At 39.0% G+C, this 16,695-nt stretch overlaps 1 protein-coding gene across 6 annotated transcripts in view; it reads left to right on the forward strand.

Moving 5' to 3' along the window:
- LOC131906031 (contactin-4) overlaps positions 1-16,695 on the forward strand; it is a 350,158-nt gene that overhangs the window by 71,424 nt on the left and 262,039 nt on the right. For all 6 annotated transcript variants that reach the window (XM_059256813.1, XM_059256815.1, XM_059256814.1 and 3 more), the window contains exon 2: positions 695-790. In XM_059256813.1, the coding sequence (XP_059112796.1) occupies positions 695-790 (96 nt within the window). The remainder of the gene's footprint in view (positions 1-694; positions 791-16,695) is intronic.

Below are 16,695 nucleotides of genomic sequence, written 5' to 3' on the forward strand. Positions count from 1 at the left end.
TAAGAATAGAGTGTTTGAAGTTCCAACTTCAGGACCAGCTTGTACTGAATCTGGGGACTATAGCTCTAAAAATCAGAGTGAGGGGGTAGAGAATCTGTGTGTGTGTGTGTGTGTGTGTGTGTGTGTGTGTGTGTGTGTGTGTGTGTGCATGTGTATGTGTGTGTGATACCAGTATATATAAATATATAGAGAGAAATATAATTGCATAAAATAGGTTTGTGAGATGAGTATTGTATCAGAAATAAGAGTTTGTATCATAACAACGATGCTTAACTACAGGGGGTCATACAAACTTCAGTTTCTTCACCTAAGTTGTTAATGCCTAGTAGAACCTTCCAGAATAATAGAAGTGTTCCTTATGTGTGTTTTGCAGTGTTGTATGTAGTTATTGAGTACTCAAAAACTGACAAGTGTTATCAGAGGAACTAAGTTGCACATTTAATTTTGGTTATTCCAAATCTCAATAGATACACATGGGAAGTGCCTGCTTTATTGGACAATCTAGCAAATGGAATCCAGGAGTAAGGAACAATATTGCTAAAAGATTGCAGTATCAGCTAAGCAGAATTTCCCTGTTATAGATGCAATCCAGGACATTTCTCAGCACAACTACCTTATTGGAAAGTGGGGCAGTCTCCCTTGATATTTTAGGGCCATAAAACTTAAATGTGTTTTCCTTCATTTCTCCCAACAGATCTTGAAAACTTTAAGACAAGAACAAGAAGCACAGTGTCGGTCCGTCGAGGTCAGGGAATGGTACTCCTGTGCGGCCCGCCACCCCATTCTGGAGGTACCTAGAAACATGTCCATGTGTCCACACTTCACTGTCTGATATTTTTCTTGCAGAATGTTTTCCCTCTTGACACCAGCTGAGGGAACAGTGTCATTTATAGAGATTCCCATAGTCCTATGTACAGTCAGAGATGTTGTGAATGCCTCCCATAATTAGGATAGAAAAATATCAGATTGTACAAATGTCCCATCCCACTGTGTGCCTAGCACAAAGGAATAGATGCCCAAGTTGGTGAAATTCAGATTCCTCTTGCTTGGTCAGACAATGTAGATAAGTTATCAGTATCTGTTCCATCTCTACAGGGTTAAAATGAAAAGATGATGCTTAGTTATTTTATCCCATTCTGGGTCTGGGAAAGGATCTATAAACTGTCCCCATTATGCTCCTGACATGAAGTATGTATGTTTTGATTTTCTACACCAACAACCAATTCTCTAGTACTCTGGATACCAGCTGGCTATGCACTGATTCAGTTCCATCCTGATGCCACTGCCTAGAGTTAGCCCACAGAGAAAAGGCTCATATCCAAATGGCTACTCTACGTCCAGGGCCAGGAACAACTAATGTCCTCATCACCAGTGCTTCTGACCAGCTACTACTAAGTCAGGTTTAATAATTTGCTGAAACAGCTAATAGAACTAAGGGGAAACAGTTCACACACTATTTTGTTTAATCATAGGAAGGGGCAATGGACACTGAAAAATCAAGTGTTTTAAATACTCACCTCATGCCCTGAGAAATACCATGGTTGTGTTCATAAAGGAGAATACTGAGAAATACCAAGCAATAGTTACAGCACATTCGGGGTTAAGTAGTAATGTATATTAGAATTTCACAAGGGATTTTTGTGTTAATTTTAGGTCTGTGTTTATTTTGCTTGAGCATATGTATGCATACCATAAATGGACCTAGTGCCTGAGATCAAAAGAGGGCATTGGATTCCCAGAACTGGAATTACAAATTGTTTTGAGCTGCTGTATGGGTTCTCGGAATCAAACCTGAGTACCCTACAAGAGCAGCCAGTGCTCTTAACAGCTGAGCTTTCTATCCAGCCCCTTAACAAAAGTTTTTGGCAACAAACTTGATAAGATCAGGGGCTGGAGAGTTGGCTAGACAGTTAAGATGCCCTTACAGAGAATATGTGTTTGATTCCTAGCACCCACATCGTGGCTTATAGTCCTCGGTAACTCCAGTTCTAGATGATCTGAACCCTCTTCTGGCTTCCTCAGGAACCAGACATATGTGTGATGCACATACATACATGTAGACAAAACACTCATACATGTAAAACTAAAATAAATAAATTATTTTTCTCAAAGATTAATAATCTCTATTGTTGGCAGGGATTTTTATCAGGACTGCTGGCTACCCAATAAACAACATGGAGACTTATTATTAATTATAAATACTTGGCTGATATCTTAGGCTTGTTACTAACTAGCTCTTACATCTTAAATTAACCCATATTTCTTATCTACATTCTAACACACGGCAGTATCTTTTTTCAGCACGGCAAGTTCATCTTGCTTCTCACCAAGTCTCCTAATGACTCTACCCTTCTTCATTCCCATGCTTTCTTTTTCCTTGTCCTCAAGTCCTGCGTAACCTCTTCCTGATTAGCTATTGCCCATTAGCTCTTTATTAAACCAATGAGAGAAACACATCTTCATAGTGTACAAAAAGACTATTCCACAGCACTCTACTCTTAGTAAAGAGATCTGATTTAGTTTGGTATCTATAATCATGATCGCATAAATTTTCTGTTTGAAATTCATGACTGAAAGAGCAAACATTTAAACTTGCTGTTTGAAACTACTGCTTTTGTCTTGTATTTAAAATTCTGTATGTATGAGATAGGCTGTGTGTGTGTGTGTGTGTGTGTGTGTGTGTGTGTGTGGTGTGTAAGGCCATAGTTAACCTTGGATGGCATTCCTCAGGAGCTACCCACCTTAATGTGTTTGGATTGTTTTGTTTTGTTTTGAGACAGTTTCTCTTGGGTCTGGAGATTTTCAGACAGGCTGGGTTCACTGGCCCATGAGCCCCAGACATCCACGTGTCTTTTCCTCCCCAGCAATGGGACGAGGATACACACCATCGCAGAGTTTTTTACGTGGTTTTGGAGCTCACACTCAGATTTTCTAGCTTGTTTGAAGAGCAGTTTACTGACTGAGCCATATCCTTACCTCTGTAACTTCCTTTCTAATCTAATGTCACAGTTAACATTTCCAGCAGAACTAAGAACAATTAGAAGATAGCTCTAAAGCTTACACTCCCAGCACGAGCACACTGCTTATGAAGCAGTAGGAAAGGAAAGCAACCAGTGAAGTCTGCCTGGGACATGGGATTGTTAGGGTTTCTGGGGTATGTGTTTTTGGAAAGGGATGTATTCCTTTGTAACACAAATTGCTAAATGGTCTTATTAATTAAAAAAAAAAACTGGAACCAAATATTGGGGTGAAAGCTGAAAAATCAGAGAAGCAGAACAAGCCACAGCCAACCTCACCTCACCGACTCCTCAGCCGAAGAATCATCAGACTGAAAGCCTCTGAGTCCTCACCCCTGAGGGTCTCAGTTGAACTGCTCTGTAGTTCCTGTCTCCTCACACCTTATATACCGTTCTCCACCCAGCCATCACTTCCTGAGATTAAAGGCATGTGTGCTTTCCAAGCAAAGGCATGAGATCTCAAGTGCTGGGGTTAAAGGCGTGTGCCACCACTGCCTGACTGTGTTCCTAGTGTGGCCTTGAACTCACAGAGATATGGATCTCTGCTTCCCAAGTGATAGGATTAAGGGTGTACGCTACCACTGTCTGGCCTCTATGTCTAACCTAGTGACTGGCTCTGTCCTCTGATCCCCAGATAAGTTTATTAGGATACAAAGTATATCACCACATTTCTAACTAATTCATTTCCTTACAAATGACTATCAGAAGCACTACACTCACAGATATGAGGGCTGCTCCTGGTTCTAATTAAAAATCATTATTTTAAATTGTACAAATATTTTGATATTTCTAGGCCTCACTCTTCTTGTCTTATAAGGGAAGAACTTACAACAAATCTCTCAGGTCCCTTTTAGTCACATTATTCCATAATTGCAACTCAATAAATGCTAATGAATGTCTTTATTAAGTGTGTTTGCATTATTGAAGGTCTGTCCTTCATAAAGGAAACCAGTTAACCATAGAACTGTGTTTTGATTTGGGTGAAATTTGTTCAGGTTAGCTCTTACGAATATGAAAGCTGATTAAAATAAAGATTGGGGTTTTGCTAATTTCTTCTATGCACATCTTCACATTATTAAGCTTCAGTAACACAACATTGACTCCAACAATTTATCTTAGAGGTGTATTTTCAAAGTACCTCTCTTCCCTGGTGCAATGATAGCACTAAGAAAGACACAATATGATGATGTGAGGAGGCTGTGTTGCCTGATGATGAGGTGCCTAACTCCTTCCCTCTTCCCACAGAGAATGTTATTAAAAATTGCCAGAGACTTCTGAAATGTGCCTGTCTCCATTGGCAGCAGTCAGCATCTCTGAAATCTACCTCCTTGAGCTGTTCTGACATTCTTGACAGTCTTGATGGTAAAAGACAAGGAAATAAATATTCTCATTATGGGCTCTATTAGAAGCCGTGCACACAGTAATGCTGTGAGCAAGACAGACACAGGCTAGAAATTTTCAAGAAAACAACAAAGAGGATCTTGAAGGTTGTAAGAGAGCATGTCAGACATCTATCTGTTTTGTCCAGTAGAGTTAATGATTAGCTGATGAAATCTCCCCTCTATTCAGATACCTCCAACGCAGACTATAGTTACAAATTTTTCATGCATTTTTTGAAACCTGGATACTACCTAAAAGCTGGCAGAATCACCAAAAGCTACTGGACCTACTGAGCATTTTAGACTTAGCATATGGCATCCTACTTTCGATTGCAGCATATCACACAGGGCGAAGGAAATGACTCAGCCTCTTACTGTACCAGTGGGATACTCAGTAATGCCATGAAATCCACTGTAAGGGATACTGCTCACCCTGTTTCAAAAACTGTGCATTGTCAGACCTTCAGAAAGTAACACAGAAGTGAGCTGCAGATCATCTGTCTTGAGAAGCATATACTTTTACTGTTCTGTCAGTCAGTGTGGTAGTATTACTGTCATCTCAATATATGCATATATATGTCTAACTTTATATATATATATATATATATATGAGTTCATATGTAAGTCATTACATAGATATTTTCCATTAAATAGGGACACAGGGACAGAAAAGAAAGAAAAGAAATAAGTCTGATGGATTCTGCTTGTCCTTAGGTGCTCTTTTATATTAGAAACAGACATCACTGGATTCTGGAATGTTCCCTTTAATTCTGCCACCCCCTGTGTCGTTTGGCACCAGGTAGTCATGACCTTTAGCCAAGCTCTCGTTAAATAGGATTAAAATAAGGTGTTTTGTGATGTTTCCTTCTGATGTAATTAAGTCCCCAGGTTATTCATCATTGAAATCCATCAACTATTTGTTGAGAGAGAGTTGAGTCTTTTTTTTTTTTTTTTTTTTTGAGACCAAGATCCTTGCTACTCAAAAGCAGCAGCAGCGATCTCACCTGGGAATTTATAATAAGGGCAAAGTCTCAAATCCCACGCAGGGCCAGTTGAACCAAATCTTGCTCTTAATAAGGTCTCCCACTGTTCACATGCACACTGAAGTTTGAGAAACCCAGAGCTGCTTCTCTGGTTCCCACACACACCTTACCTCTATGGCCAAGCATAGACAGGTAGCTTTAGACTCATCTAGGAACTCTCTTATGGCTCAGAGTATCCATCCATTTCTCAAGGATAGTCTGATGTCATAGAACTGGGGTTGGGTCCCCCAGTATATCATTGTCCAAAACTAGTTGGCTCTGAGGCAGCACTAGATTCAAGATCCAGTCGCTTTGATCTTGTTCTCCAAAACCATTGTAGGGCCAGCCAGCCTTGCTGGGATGGAATCCTTTGATTCCACATCATCCAAGCTGAACTGCTGACATTCCTTCTATGAAAAATATATGTAGGGCTGGACAGGTGGCTCAATGGGTAAAGTGATTCCTGTGTAAGCCTGAGGCCCTAAACTTCAATCTCCAGCACCCACATAAAAGTAGGGTACAGTGGTATGTGTCAGAGACAGGTGGATCCTGGGGGCTCACTGGCCAGCCAGTTTAGCCAAATGGAGAGTTTCAGGTTCATTAAGAGACGATGACTGAAAACATAAGGTGGAAAGTGATGGAAGAAGCCACTTGAAGTCAACCTGTGGTCTCCTTCTGGATGGGCATCCATGGAAAAACACACATGCTTATGCCACACACATTATTTTTAATACTGTAAAATAAAGTATGTATATATGTAATTGCCTTAGATTTTGTCTTTGCCTTCAGGCATTCCTTTGGCTGTAGACAAGGAAAATTAATACCTAAGACTATCATTTCCAAGTTATTCATTCATCTTCAGTAGTGTTTTATGACTGGCCATCTCTCACTGAACTACTGTCAATAAAAATCTGGCTTCTTAGAGTCTAAAAAAGAAACAAAATAAGCTAATTGTGGCACTAGAGTTGCTTTCATTTTAAAGACACTAGGTAGAATTTTTTTGGTTAGATCTTTTCAGAGCACACCTCCAAAAATAGTTAGATCCCATTCCCAGACATCAGACACATGGACCTTTCAAGAGACCATCTGTGGAGTTCTTCATGGTGTTTATACTGTTTTTACATTCTATATTCTCTTGATGCTCAATCTAGAAGAAGTAAAGCACATGCATTTTATGAATAAGAAGAATAAAACAATGAAATTATGTGGGGGCACACAGTAGTCAATGCCCTACTGTAGACTAGGACACATCACCTTTTTACAGATGGTAAAATGGAAATATGTGTTGTTCTGTCCATGCTAGGAATCACTGGACTCTACCCCAAGTCATTTAAATCCAAATTTCTTGGAGACACAGATCCTCTCTGGCATCCTGAGTAATTTTTTAAAGTCCCATACATGATATAATACACAGCCAGGCTAGAAAACTGATGTCTGTGTATTACAAAAGTAACATCTGACCCAGGAAAACCTTTCTGGTGTAAGCCTCTCCAGGATTCTGTCAGTTCTCCTTGATCTGGGCATATCCACATGGATTATACTCAGAGTTCTAAAAGAATCAGCATGCCTTCCCACACTGTGGTTATTTCAACTGGACTGTTCTGTATTCACTAAAGGACAGAATAAAGATGGAAAAGTAGGACACCCATGTTGTAGCCCTAGCTCTTTCCTATTGCCCTACTGTGGTCTTAGGCTGATTATATAATTTCTCTGAGCTATATTTTCTCATTTTAGCTTCTGGTACTATCCTCTCATACCTACTCAGCTTTCAGCACTAATACACCATCCCCAGGATTAGATTCATCCAGTTATGTGCTCAGTTCAAGCTAGGCTGACATGTTTCTGAGCCAGGAGTAATCTTACTGTGCTAAAATGTAATATCCTCTGAACCCAGAATAATCACAAAGACATCTACACTGTAGTCAAACTGCCTGACTCTCCACTTTATACCTCATTCCCACTGCCTTTCCCATGCCTGATCCTATTACCTGACAATTCTTTATAACTTTAGATTATCAAGTACAACTTTATTTGCTTCAATTATCAACACGATCTATTTTCAGACTACCTCTTGTCTTCCTGTCTTACCCAATGATATACTACTGTATTTTATCTCATTTTCTTGGTGTGTGTGTGTGTGTGTGTGTGTGTGTGTGTGTGTGTGTGTGTCTCACTTATGTGTACATGTGTCTGTGTGGAGGTCATGGAAAGACATGGGTATCCTGTTTCATCACTTTTTGCCTTATTCCTTTGAGACAGGGTCTCTCACCGAATGAAGCTAGGCTGGTGGCATGCAAGCCAAAATGACCCTCCTGTCTTTGCCACCACTAGTGTCTGAGTTATACAAGAATGGCCATGCCCAGCTTTTTATGCAGATGCTGAGATCCTGAAAAAGGTCATCATACTTGGGCAACAAGATCTGGCAGCTAGTGTTCCATCTCCCTACCCTAGATCCCAATTTAGTTCCAATCTAAAACTTGAACCATAATACCCTGTCTTTTGACTGCAGTATTATTGATACCTAAGATACCTACTTATTGATCCTCATTTATTGAATCATACCACACATTAACATAAGCCTAACTGAATCTTGGATTTGATGCCCTGTGATTTGAACAACTGACTATATTTCTCAGAAAGCAATCCTTCCACTTCCACCTTATTCCCTCTCCTTTCTCTCAGTCAATTTACAGGCTCTTTTTCCCATAACTTGACTTGAAGCAGGGCTCTCATTCATCATACAATATTAAGGCAGCAGAATGGAATTCACATTTGACCTATAAACTCAAATATTAGTAGAGTAGAGAGATACAAAAAAACATGGTATTAATTCACCCAACTAAAACTTAGAAACACAATTTTATTAACTTTGTCATTTTCATTTGCTTAAGCATGAAATCAATAAACTACTTTTAAAAATATATATGATTCTTGACTTACCCTCATGAAGCAACTCATAAGCAGGCATATACTTTTCAGCTAAGTCTCATGAGTGATTAATCTAGGGTTTACATCCATTATTAACAAAGTGGTTTGCTCTGTTGTGGCTTTATTAAAATGCTAACTTAGCCATTTCTTTTAGATTTGAAAGTTGCTCTCTCAGACTCAAAATGACAGTTGAATTAAACTCTGCCATAGTTGTCAGGAGGGTTAAGGTCAGTGCACTCTGTTATGTTTGTATTCTCTATTCACTGTGTCTAAATTCTGTTTCATTTCCTTAGGGGAAAAAACAGGCATGTGGACATAAGAGGAGCCAAGGGTGCGTGTGTGTGTGTGTGTGTGTGTGTGTGTGTGTGTGTGTGTGTGTGCTACTAGAAATTATACCTAACTCTTTTCACACGCTAGGCAACCTGTTCTGCCACTGAGTTATATCCCCAGCTTCAGAGATATTTTAAATAATTTAAAATATTTTGAATAATGTTGAATTATTTTTAAATATACTAAAGAATATTGTCTTCCATTTATTTTTATGTCATTTGAAATTGAGCAAAATGTGAGAAGATTTTTAAATGATTATGATGCTAACAATTAGTTGATGTTGTGAAAGATGTAAGGAAACCACACAAAGTATTGAATTATGTTCTTTTTCTGGTCATAATGAAATCAAAGTTAAATGTGTGTGTAGGCCAGAATATAGGAAGGCTCCACAATCTTCTTTGTCTCATTCAGTGTTCATATGAGTGTGTGTGTGTGTGTGTGTGTGTGTGTGTGTGTGTGTGTAGAAAGGGGGTATGTACCCATATATAATCAGTTTTGAAAAACATTTAAATTACAAGTGTTTAAATAACGACCTTAAGATCACGATCCTTTGTTGCTTGTCCACCCTCTATGGCAGCTCTCTTTGCTCTCTATTTCATGTCACCTGAAAAGTGATTCCTTGAGAGCTGGCTTAATGTCTGAAAAAAGTTTAAAGCCACAGCTGGCCAATAAGTTAAGGTAGAGTCATTGGGGATGAATGATCCAAAAGAAGTTCCTTCATCATGGACAAAGGATGGGTTCTTGTCATGTGGACTCAGACCCCTAGGTATGGTATTGTGATACTACTACAGTAGCATTGCTCAAGGAGGTGGAGATCAATCAAACCTGGATAAAACTGCTGTTAACAGTATAATCCCTTTGGAATATGTATCCTCTCCTCATTTCTAGTTCTTAATAAAAGAATCTTATATATTCTCTTAAAGAGATAGGCATCCTAAGTCAGCAATGTAAACATTTAGTGATAGATTAACATTAGTCATAAGAAAGACGCGTATCATCATCGACATGAAGTATCTTTAAAGATTGATGTTAAGTAGTCTTTCTTTTTTTCTTTTTTCTTCTTTTCTATTTTTTTTATTTTAGTTTAGTTTAGTTTAGTTTAGTTTGGTTTTTCGAGACAGGGTTTCTCTGTGCAGTTTTGGCACCTTTCCTGGAACTCACTCTGTAGTCCAGGCTGGCCTCGAACTCACAGAGATCCGCCTGCCTCTGCCTCCTGAGTGCTGGGATTAAAGGCGTGCACCACCACCACCCAGCGATGTTAAGTAACCTTAAGGAAATCTTGTCTGATGCTCCTTAAGTCTGGTATGTTTATGTCAACAATATGAATTTGGGCTCCTTTATTTGAAATATAATCACCAATTCCAACCTTTCTTCTGCTACTTTGTCAATTAGAGAGGCCAGAGAATTTTAGAGATTTCATCAGTATGTCATAAATTTGAACAGTTTGCAAATGCATGCTCTTCTGTGTTTACTAAGTCTCTATTTTCACCTCATCGTTGAATAGAACAAAAAGAAAATAAGAGCTGTTTTGCTTAGGGTTGCTTGTTATATATGTTATCTAGCCCAAATGACATGGTAGAGTGTTTCATACTCAGAAAGATGAGCCCCTTGGAGTATCTGTGTATCTTCACCATGTGCAGACTCTGTTCTTCTCAGATATGAGATTGAGTCACTCAAAGACAGAGTCAACAAAAAATAGAGGGGAGGAACAGAGATTTTATAGATCTAGAAGAATAACTTACATCTTCTCTCTGGAATAAGAAAAGAAAGAATGAAAAAAGGAAGGAAGGAAAAAAGAAAAGAAAAGAAAAGAAAAGAAAAGAAAAGAAAAGAAAAGAAAAGAAAAGGAAAGGAAAGAGAAAAGAAAAAAACTTTAGAGATGAATGACCCTGCTGTCGGTTTTCTCTAAAGCTGGTACCTTGTGTTCTGTGCTGCTACTCAAACACTCTCTCTTCTTGGATTTTTCTGACAAACTCTTTTTGATACAACTTGACTGTTTCATGATGATACTTTTGAGTGCCTAGATATCAACAACTGTTCACACAGGTACTACTTTAAAAAAAGCTTATCATGGATCTCTGCATCCAGATCCCTCAGTAGTTGGATGAGGTTTCTAGCACGACAATTAGGGTGTTTGGCCATCCCATCACCAGAGTAGGTCAGTTCGGGCTGTCTCTCGACCATTGCCAGCAGTCTGTTGTGGGGGTATCTTTGTGGATTTCTGTGGGCCTCTCTAGCACTTTGTTTCTTCCTATTCTCATGTGGTCTTCATTTACCATGGTCTCCTATTCCTTGTTCTCCCTCTCTCTTGTTGATCCAGCTGGGATCTCCCACTCACCCAAGCTCTCTTTCCCTCGACCCTCGCCCTTCACTACCCCCACTCATGTCCAGGCTGTTCATGTAGATCTCATTCCATTTCTCTGTCATTGGGCGATCCCTGTGTCTTTCTTGGGGTCCTGTTTTCCAGGTAGCCTGCCTGGTGATGTGAGTAGCAGTCCAGTCATCCTTGTTCCACATCTAGTATCCTGTTATGAGTGAGTACATACCATGTTTGTCTTTCTGAGTCTGGGATACCTCACTCAGGATGCCCCAGGTGGATCTCTGGGAGTCCAATTAACGAGAATGAGGAGGGTTTATATGAGCGAGAATTGTTGAGACCAAGGTCGGATAAAGCACAGAGACAAATAGCCAAACAAATGGAAACACATGAAATATGAACCAATGGCTGAGGGGTCACCAACTGGATCAGGCCCTCTGAGTGGATGAGACAGTTGATTGGCCTGATCTGTTTGGGAGGCATCCAGGCAGTGGCACCAGGTCCTGTGCTCACTGCATGAGTCGGCTGTTTGAAACCTGGGGCCTATGCAGGGTCCCTTGGCTCGGCCTGGGAGGAGGGGACTGGACCTACCTGGACTGAGTCCACCAGGTTGATCTCAGTCTGTGGGGAAGGCTTTGCCCTGGAGGAGATTGGAATGGGGGGCGGGCTGGGGGGAAGGTGAGGGGGGGAGGGGGGAGAACAAGGGAATCTGTGGCTGATATGTAGATCTGAATTGTATTGCAAAATAAAAATCAAAAAAAAAAGCTTATCAATGTAATAAATGTTCTTGGGCCATAGACTAATTCTATATCGTATAGAGCTGAGCCTCCAGTTTCCTTATTAACCTGCTAACCTTGTTTCTAAGAGATGTCCAAGAGTAATGGTTTCATACTTTGCACCTTCATCTGTTTTTTTGTTCTGATAAGAGAAAGGTGTAAGATCCTTGGGTGAGTACAGCAAGTGTCAAGCTATAGAACATAGGAATAAACTCATATACCTTAATTGATAGTCATTGAATCAATATAGTTTTGTTCAATAGTCTGAGAGGGTAGTTTCCTTTAAAAATTGCAAAAATATATTTCAAAAAACTTTTTTCCTACCTTTTTGCTCCTTCTTTGTTTTTTGTAAATTATTCCATGTCTTTCATTGGAAAGAAAATAAGAATTCTATTTAATGAATGATTGCCTCAATTATCCACTTTCTGTTCTTGACAATTACTATGTACTTTACTTATAGGCATGTTTAAAATGTTTTGTGGATACAGATTTAAGCTAAAGTTAGGAATGCTTCTATTGTCTTTTTAGACATAAACCCTCCCCATACACACACACACACACACACACACACACACACACACACACACACACCAAAAAAAAAAACCCTCAAAGAGATTATTTCCAGTTGGATTTTTAGAACTACAAGCCCATTGATCAATTAGAAAAGGACCTTACACATTAATACTAAAGGAAAATGGCAATTTATAAAGTAAAATTTTAACTGCAAGGTTGAAGAACCAACAGATTGATCATTTCATGAAGCTCTACTTCATGCCAAGGTTTCCTACGTGGAGCTTCTCACCCTAGAAAGCAGCGAGAGATAATAATTGTTTTGAAGCACAGGTGCTAGTTGGGACATGAAAAATCTGGAGATGTGAAAACATACTATATTTCCAGTAGAGCTCTACCAGGGATGAGGCAGCAAGAACAGACCAAGTGATCAACACTGATCTTTCAACAACACAAACCTGACTGAGCATCTCTAAACAGCCAGTGTGCATTCACTGCGGGATCTGTGGGAACCATTCTTGTTTTAATGTTTGCTGGAAGTAGACCTTGTGACTCTCAGCTGTAAAAAAAAAAAAATACAGAAAGAAAGAACAAAAGAAATGAGCAGTTCTTTGGTTACATTTTCAGCAATAAACTGGCATTGTCAGGTCATTGTATCATGATGTCACAATGAATTACACAGGACAGTGAGCAATTGTTGGCAGAGTTATAGAAGTTTAGAAAAAGTCTCTGGCAAAGGACTCAAAGACTAAGTGTTTTCCATGGTTAAAAGTCTTAAGCTTGTGAATCTTAGGCACAAATAAGAAGTTAACCACTTTTCTTCATTTTAAATTTTGGTCAACACACAAAGAAACAGATTTTGATGTGACATTTTCACATGTAAATATCATTATATGTTTCATTTTGGGATGTTTTAAAACTTACTTGTGTGAGTTTTCAGGTGTCTGGGAAGAAAATTATTATTGTAGACAAACTTAAAGACTAAAAAACTATCCATTTGAGCAAGTGATTTTAATATTCATACATAAAAAAATAGATTGACAGCAAATGTGAAAGGTAGTATGAAGCCTTATGATTCTATACAGTGTCTGAAAACTTGTTTCCAAACATTATTTAATTAACTGCCTATATATCGAGGACAAACATAATGTTAGAGAATAGTTTTGAGACAGTGTCTCAATATGTATCCCTGGCTGGCCTTGAATTAGCAGTCCTCCTACTTTGGCCTTCTGAGTTAGGACCTACCGGCAGTTGGCTGCAAACTTAGCTCATTTGAGTTAACCTTTTGGTTTGGGATTTTGACGTATATCTATATGTAGAATGAGTAGAAGATTCCAATAAAGTGTAGTGGTTATAAAGGGACCAGTTCTTCTGGCATTATTAACTATGACAGGCCTTTAATTCAGAGCCTGCTTTGGAGAGTAACCATGACATCTTAGATAAATACTGACTCTTCACAAAACAACATGTTTCCATTTCACACTGAGCTAAGAAAACTCATCCCTTTTCTCACTGAAACATACCCCATTTTTCTCACATTAGTTAGTTGCAGGTTAACACATTATCACAATCTTCACTGTCAAAATGAACCCCTAGAAAAGGGAATATGTCATAATAATACTCCACAGGAATTCATAAATCCATATGGCAGGCACAGCTGGAGAGGTAGTTATAGCTGATAATGTAGTGTTTTAGATGCGATCAAGCATATTCTGTTGGTAGGGCTATAGATGAGCATTTTAACAATATCTGTAAGAGGTTGGAGAGCTGGTTCCACACTAAGAGCACCTGATGCTCTTGTACAGGATCTGGGTTCAGTTTCCAGCACCCACATGGTGATTTGCTACTATGCATAACTTCAGTTTCATGCCCTCCATAGGCACCAGACATGTACATGTTGTACATACCTACATTCAAGGAGGTAAAACAACCAAACACACAAAATATTGTTTTAAATAAAGAAAATATCCAAATGAATCTGCACCTTCTGAAGCAATTTGGAATGCACTTGCTGTTTAATTCCTTCAAGCCAACTCACCCTCCAGGGAAATCCTAGGAAATACCACCATACTTCAGCTGTAAGCACTTGAAGCTCAGTGTGCAATACTTTATACTGAAGAGTGGTTAATTTTTAAAAGATAAAGAGTTCTAAAAAAAAAAGTACCATATTACTTCTTATTGCAAATTTAGGCAGATATGACACCTTTAAGTCCTTTCCTAGGTATGAGACATGTAGCTAAAATTTCTTTCAAATGTAAAGCTTTAACTTATTTCAGGTCCAATGGGATGTGATGGAGCATATAAATTAGGAGTTCAAAGATGAAGAGGTTAGAGCACCTTGGGTGTCAGAGGGAAGAGGGAGGGAACAAGGTTCAGTGACTGTTATGAAATAAGAAATACAATGAATACTGGAGTAACAGTGCTTCCTGTAAGAAGATTTATAAAGTTTACATCTAAAAATAGAAGGGAAAAGGATAAATGGAAAAACAGTGTGTAAGGCTTAAGGATGTAGGTTGTCACAAAGAGGCTGACATTGAGAACTGTAAAGATGGCTCCATGATGAAGAGCATGTGCTGCTTTTGCAAAGAACCTATGTTTGTGCCCAGCACCCAGATCAAGCAACACACACCTACCTGTAGCACCAACTCCAAGGAGTTCGATGTCTTCTCCTAGCCTCCACAGGCACCTGAACACACACTCTCTCTCTCTCTCTCTCTCTCTCTCTCTCTCTCTCTCTCTCTCTCTCTCTCACACACACACACACACACACACACACACACACACACACACACACAGAGGAAATTCTAAACAGTCTTAGTAAGTAAGAAACACAGAGCCAAATATAGAGGTAAATAGCCAAAGAGATCAGAGAGTCACAGCTACCTTATCTTACCACCTCGCCGTTGTTGCTTCCCCAGAGAGAGCTTCTTCCTGTCTGACTTGTCTTTTTATTGTCTTTCTGTTCTGCCTTCTCATTGGCTCTAAACCCAACCACATAACTTCCTCGTCACTGCTTGTCTATACAAACCTCCAGGTCTCTATGGTTAGTACTGGGAATTAAAGGTTTGTGTCACTACGCTTGGCTGTGACCTTGACCACACAGAGACTCTGCCTGCCATGTGATCGGATTAAGGGTGTATGCTACCACCTCCTGACTCTGCTTATGGCTCGCTTTGACCTCTGATCTCCAGGCAACTTGATTTATTAACATACAAATAAAATCACATTTCAGCATAAATAAAATATCACCATACACACACACACATACACAGTTACAAATAACAAACCATTTTTAAAAGCTGCCATAGGATATTAGTATGGGACTCAAGGGCATGTGTTGTGGTTTGCTCTGAAAGGAAGCTATGGAGCAATAGGAAACCCTACTATGGCTTCTTATAATCTTATCAAATCACTAATAGCCAGACAATAGTAATTCGGAAACAAAAACCAGCTGACAAACTACTTCAAATTTAGGATCTAGCAAAAAGAGTCTGGCAACTCAGCGAGTCACTTCGAAGAAACAAAGGGGCTTGTCCTTTGATGGCTGAAGAACCAAAGATGTAGATAGAACTATAACATGTGTTGATAAAGAGTTAAATTTTTAAAAATTCATGGTGACTTTGAGAGATACACTATGGTAAAAAAAAAAGGAAATATGAGACATTGACTAAAGATACCCTTCAAAGCCAAGAACTGCATTAAAAGGGTGCTACCAGAAAACACAAGATGACTGAAAGATCCATCCCTGTTATATTTTCAACCAAGCATAAAAACAACAACAAGGATTCTGTGAAACGAGGGCGCTAATGTAAAGAGTTGCCCATAATACAGAGTGAGGCTTAAAAAGAGCTGGCAAAGATTAGAAAGAATTAAAGTCTGCAATGCAGAGTCAGTAAAAAGTCAAATGAACATTACAGAAAATTGAATTAGTGATAAGCATGACTTACTAGATAAGTTTTTGATACAGAATTCAGTATGAAAGTATAATGATCAGAAACTTCATAAATATGGAAATGGGGGAATAAAGGTCCAATTTATGTGTAATCAAAGTAATTGATAAAGGCATACACTCAGCATATACATGATACCCTGTTATTGAATGCCTTGGCCTACTTAACATTCCATTGCAGTTTGTGCCCACTTTGAGTAGTAGAATTGTGTTTTCTTCTTTCAGAGAGAGTGAAACACTATTAATGTTTGTTTTAATAAATAGGAAAAAAGATCCAGGATTACAGAAAAAAACAGATATATCTTTCAACTTTACAAAACAGTAAAACCAGTTAAGTAATAAACTAGAGATGTAGTCCAGTGTTAGAATCCCTACCTGGCATGCACAAGGCCCTGGGTACAAGTGCCAGAACCATTGCAAAAGACTAATAGGTGTATTCTAACCAGAGAAAATAACGGTGAGCAAAA

This window comes from Peromyscus eremicus, chromosome 3 (assembly GCF_949786415.1).
Source record: "Peromyscus eremicus chromosome 3, PerEre_H2_v1, whole genome shotgun sequence".
In the NCBI taxonomy this organism is placed as follows: domain Eukaryota; kingdom Metazoa; phylum Chordata; class Mammalia; order Rodentia; family Cricetidae; genus Peromyscus; species Peromyscus eremicus.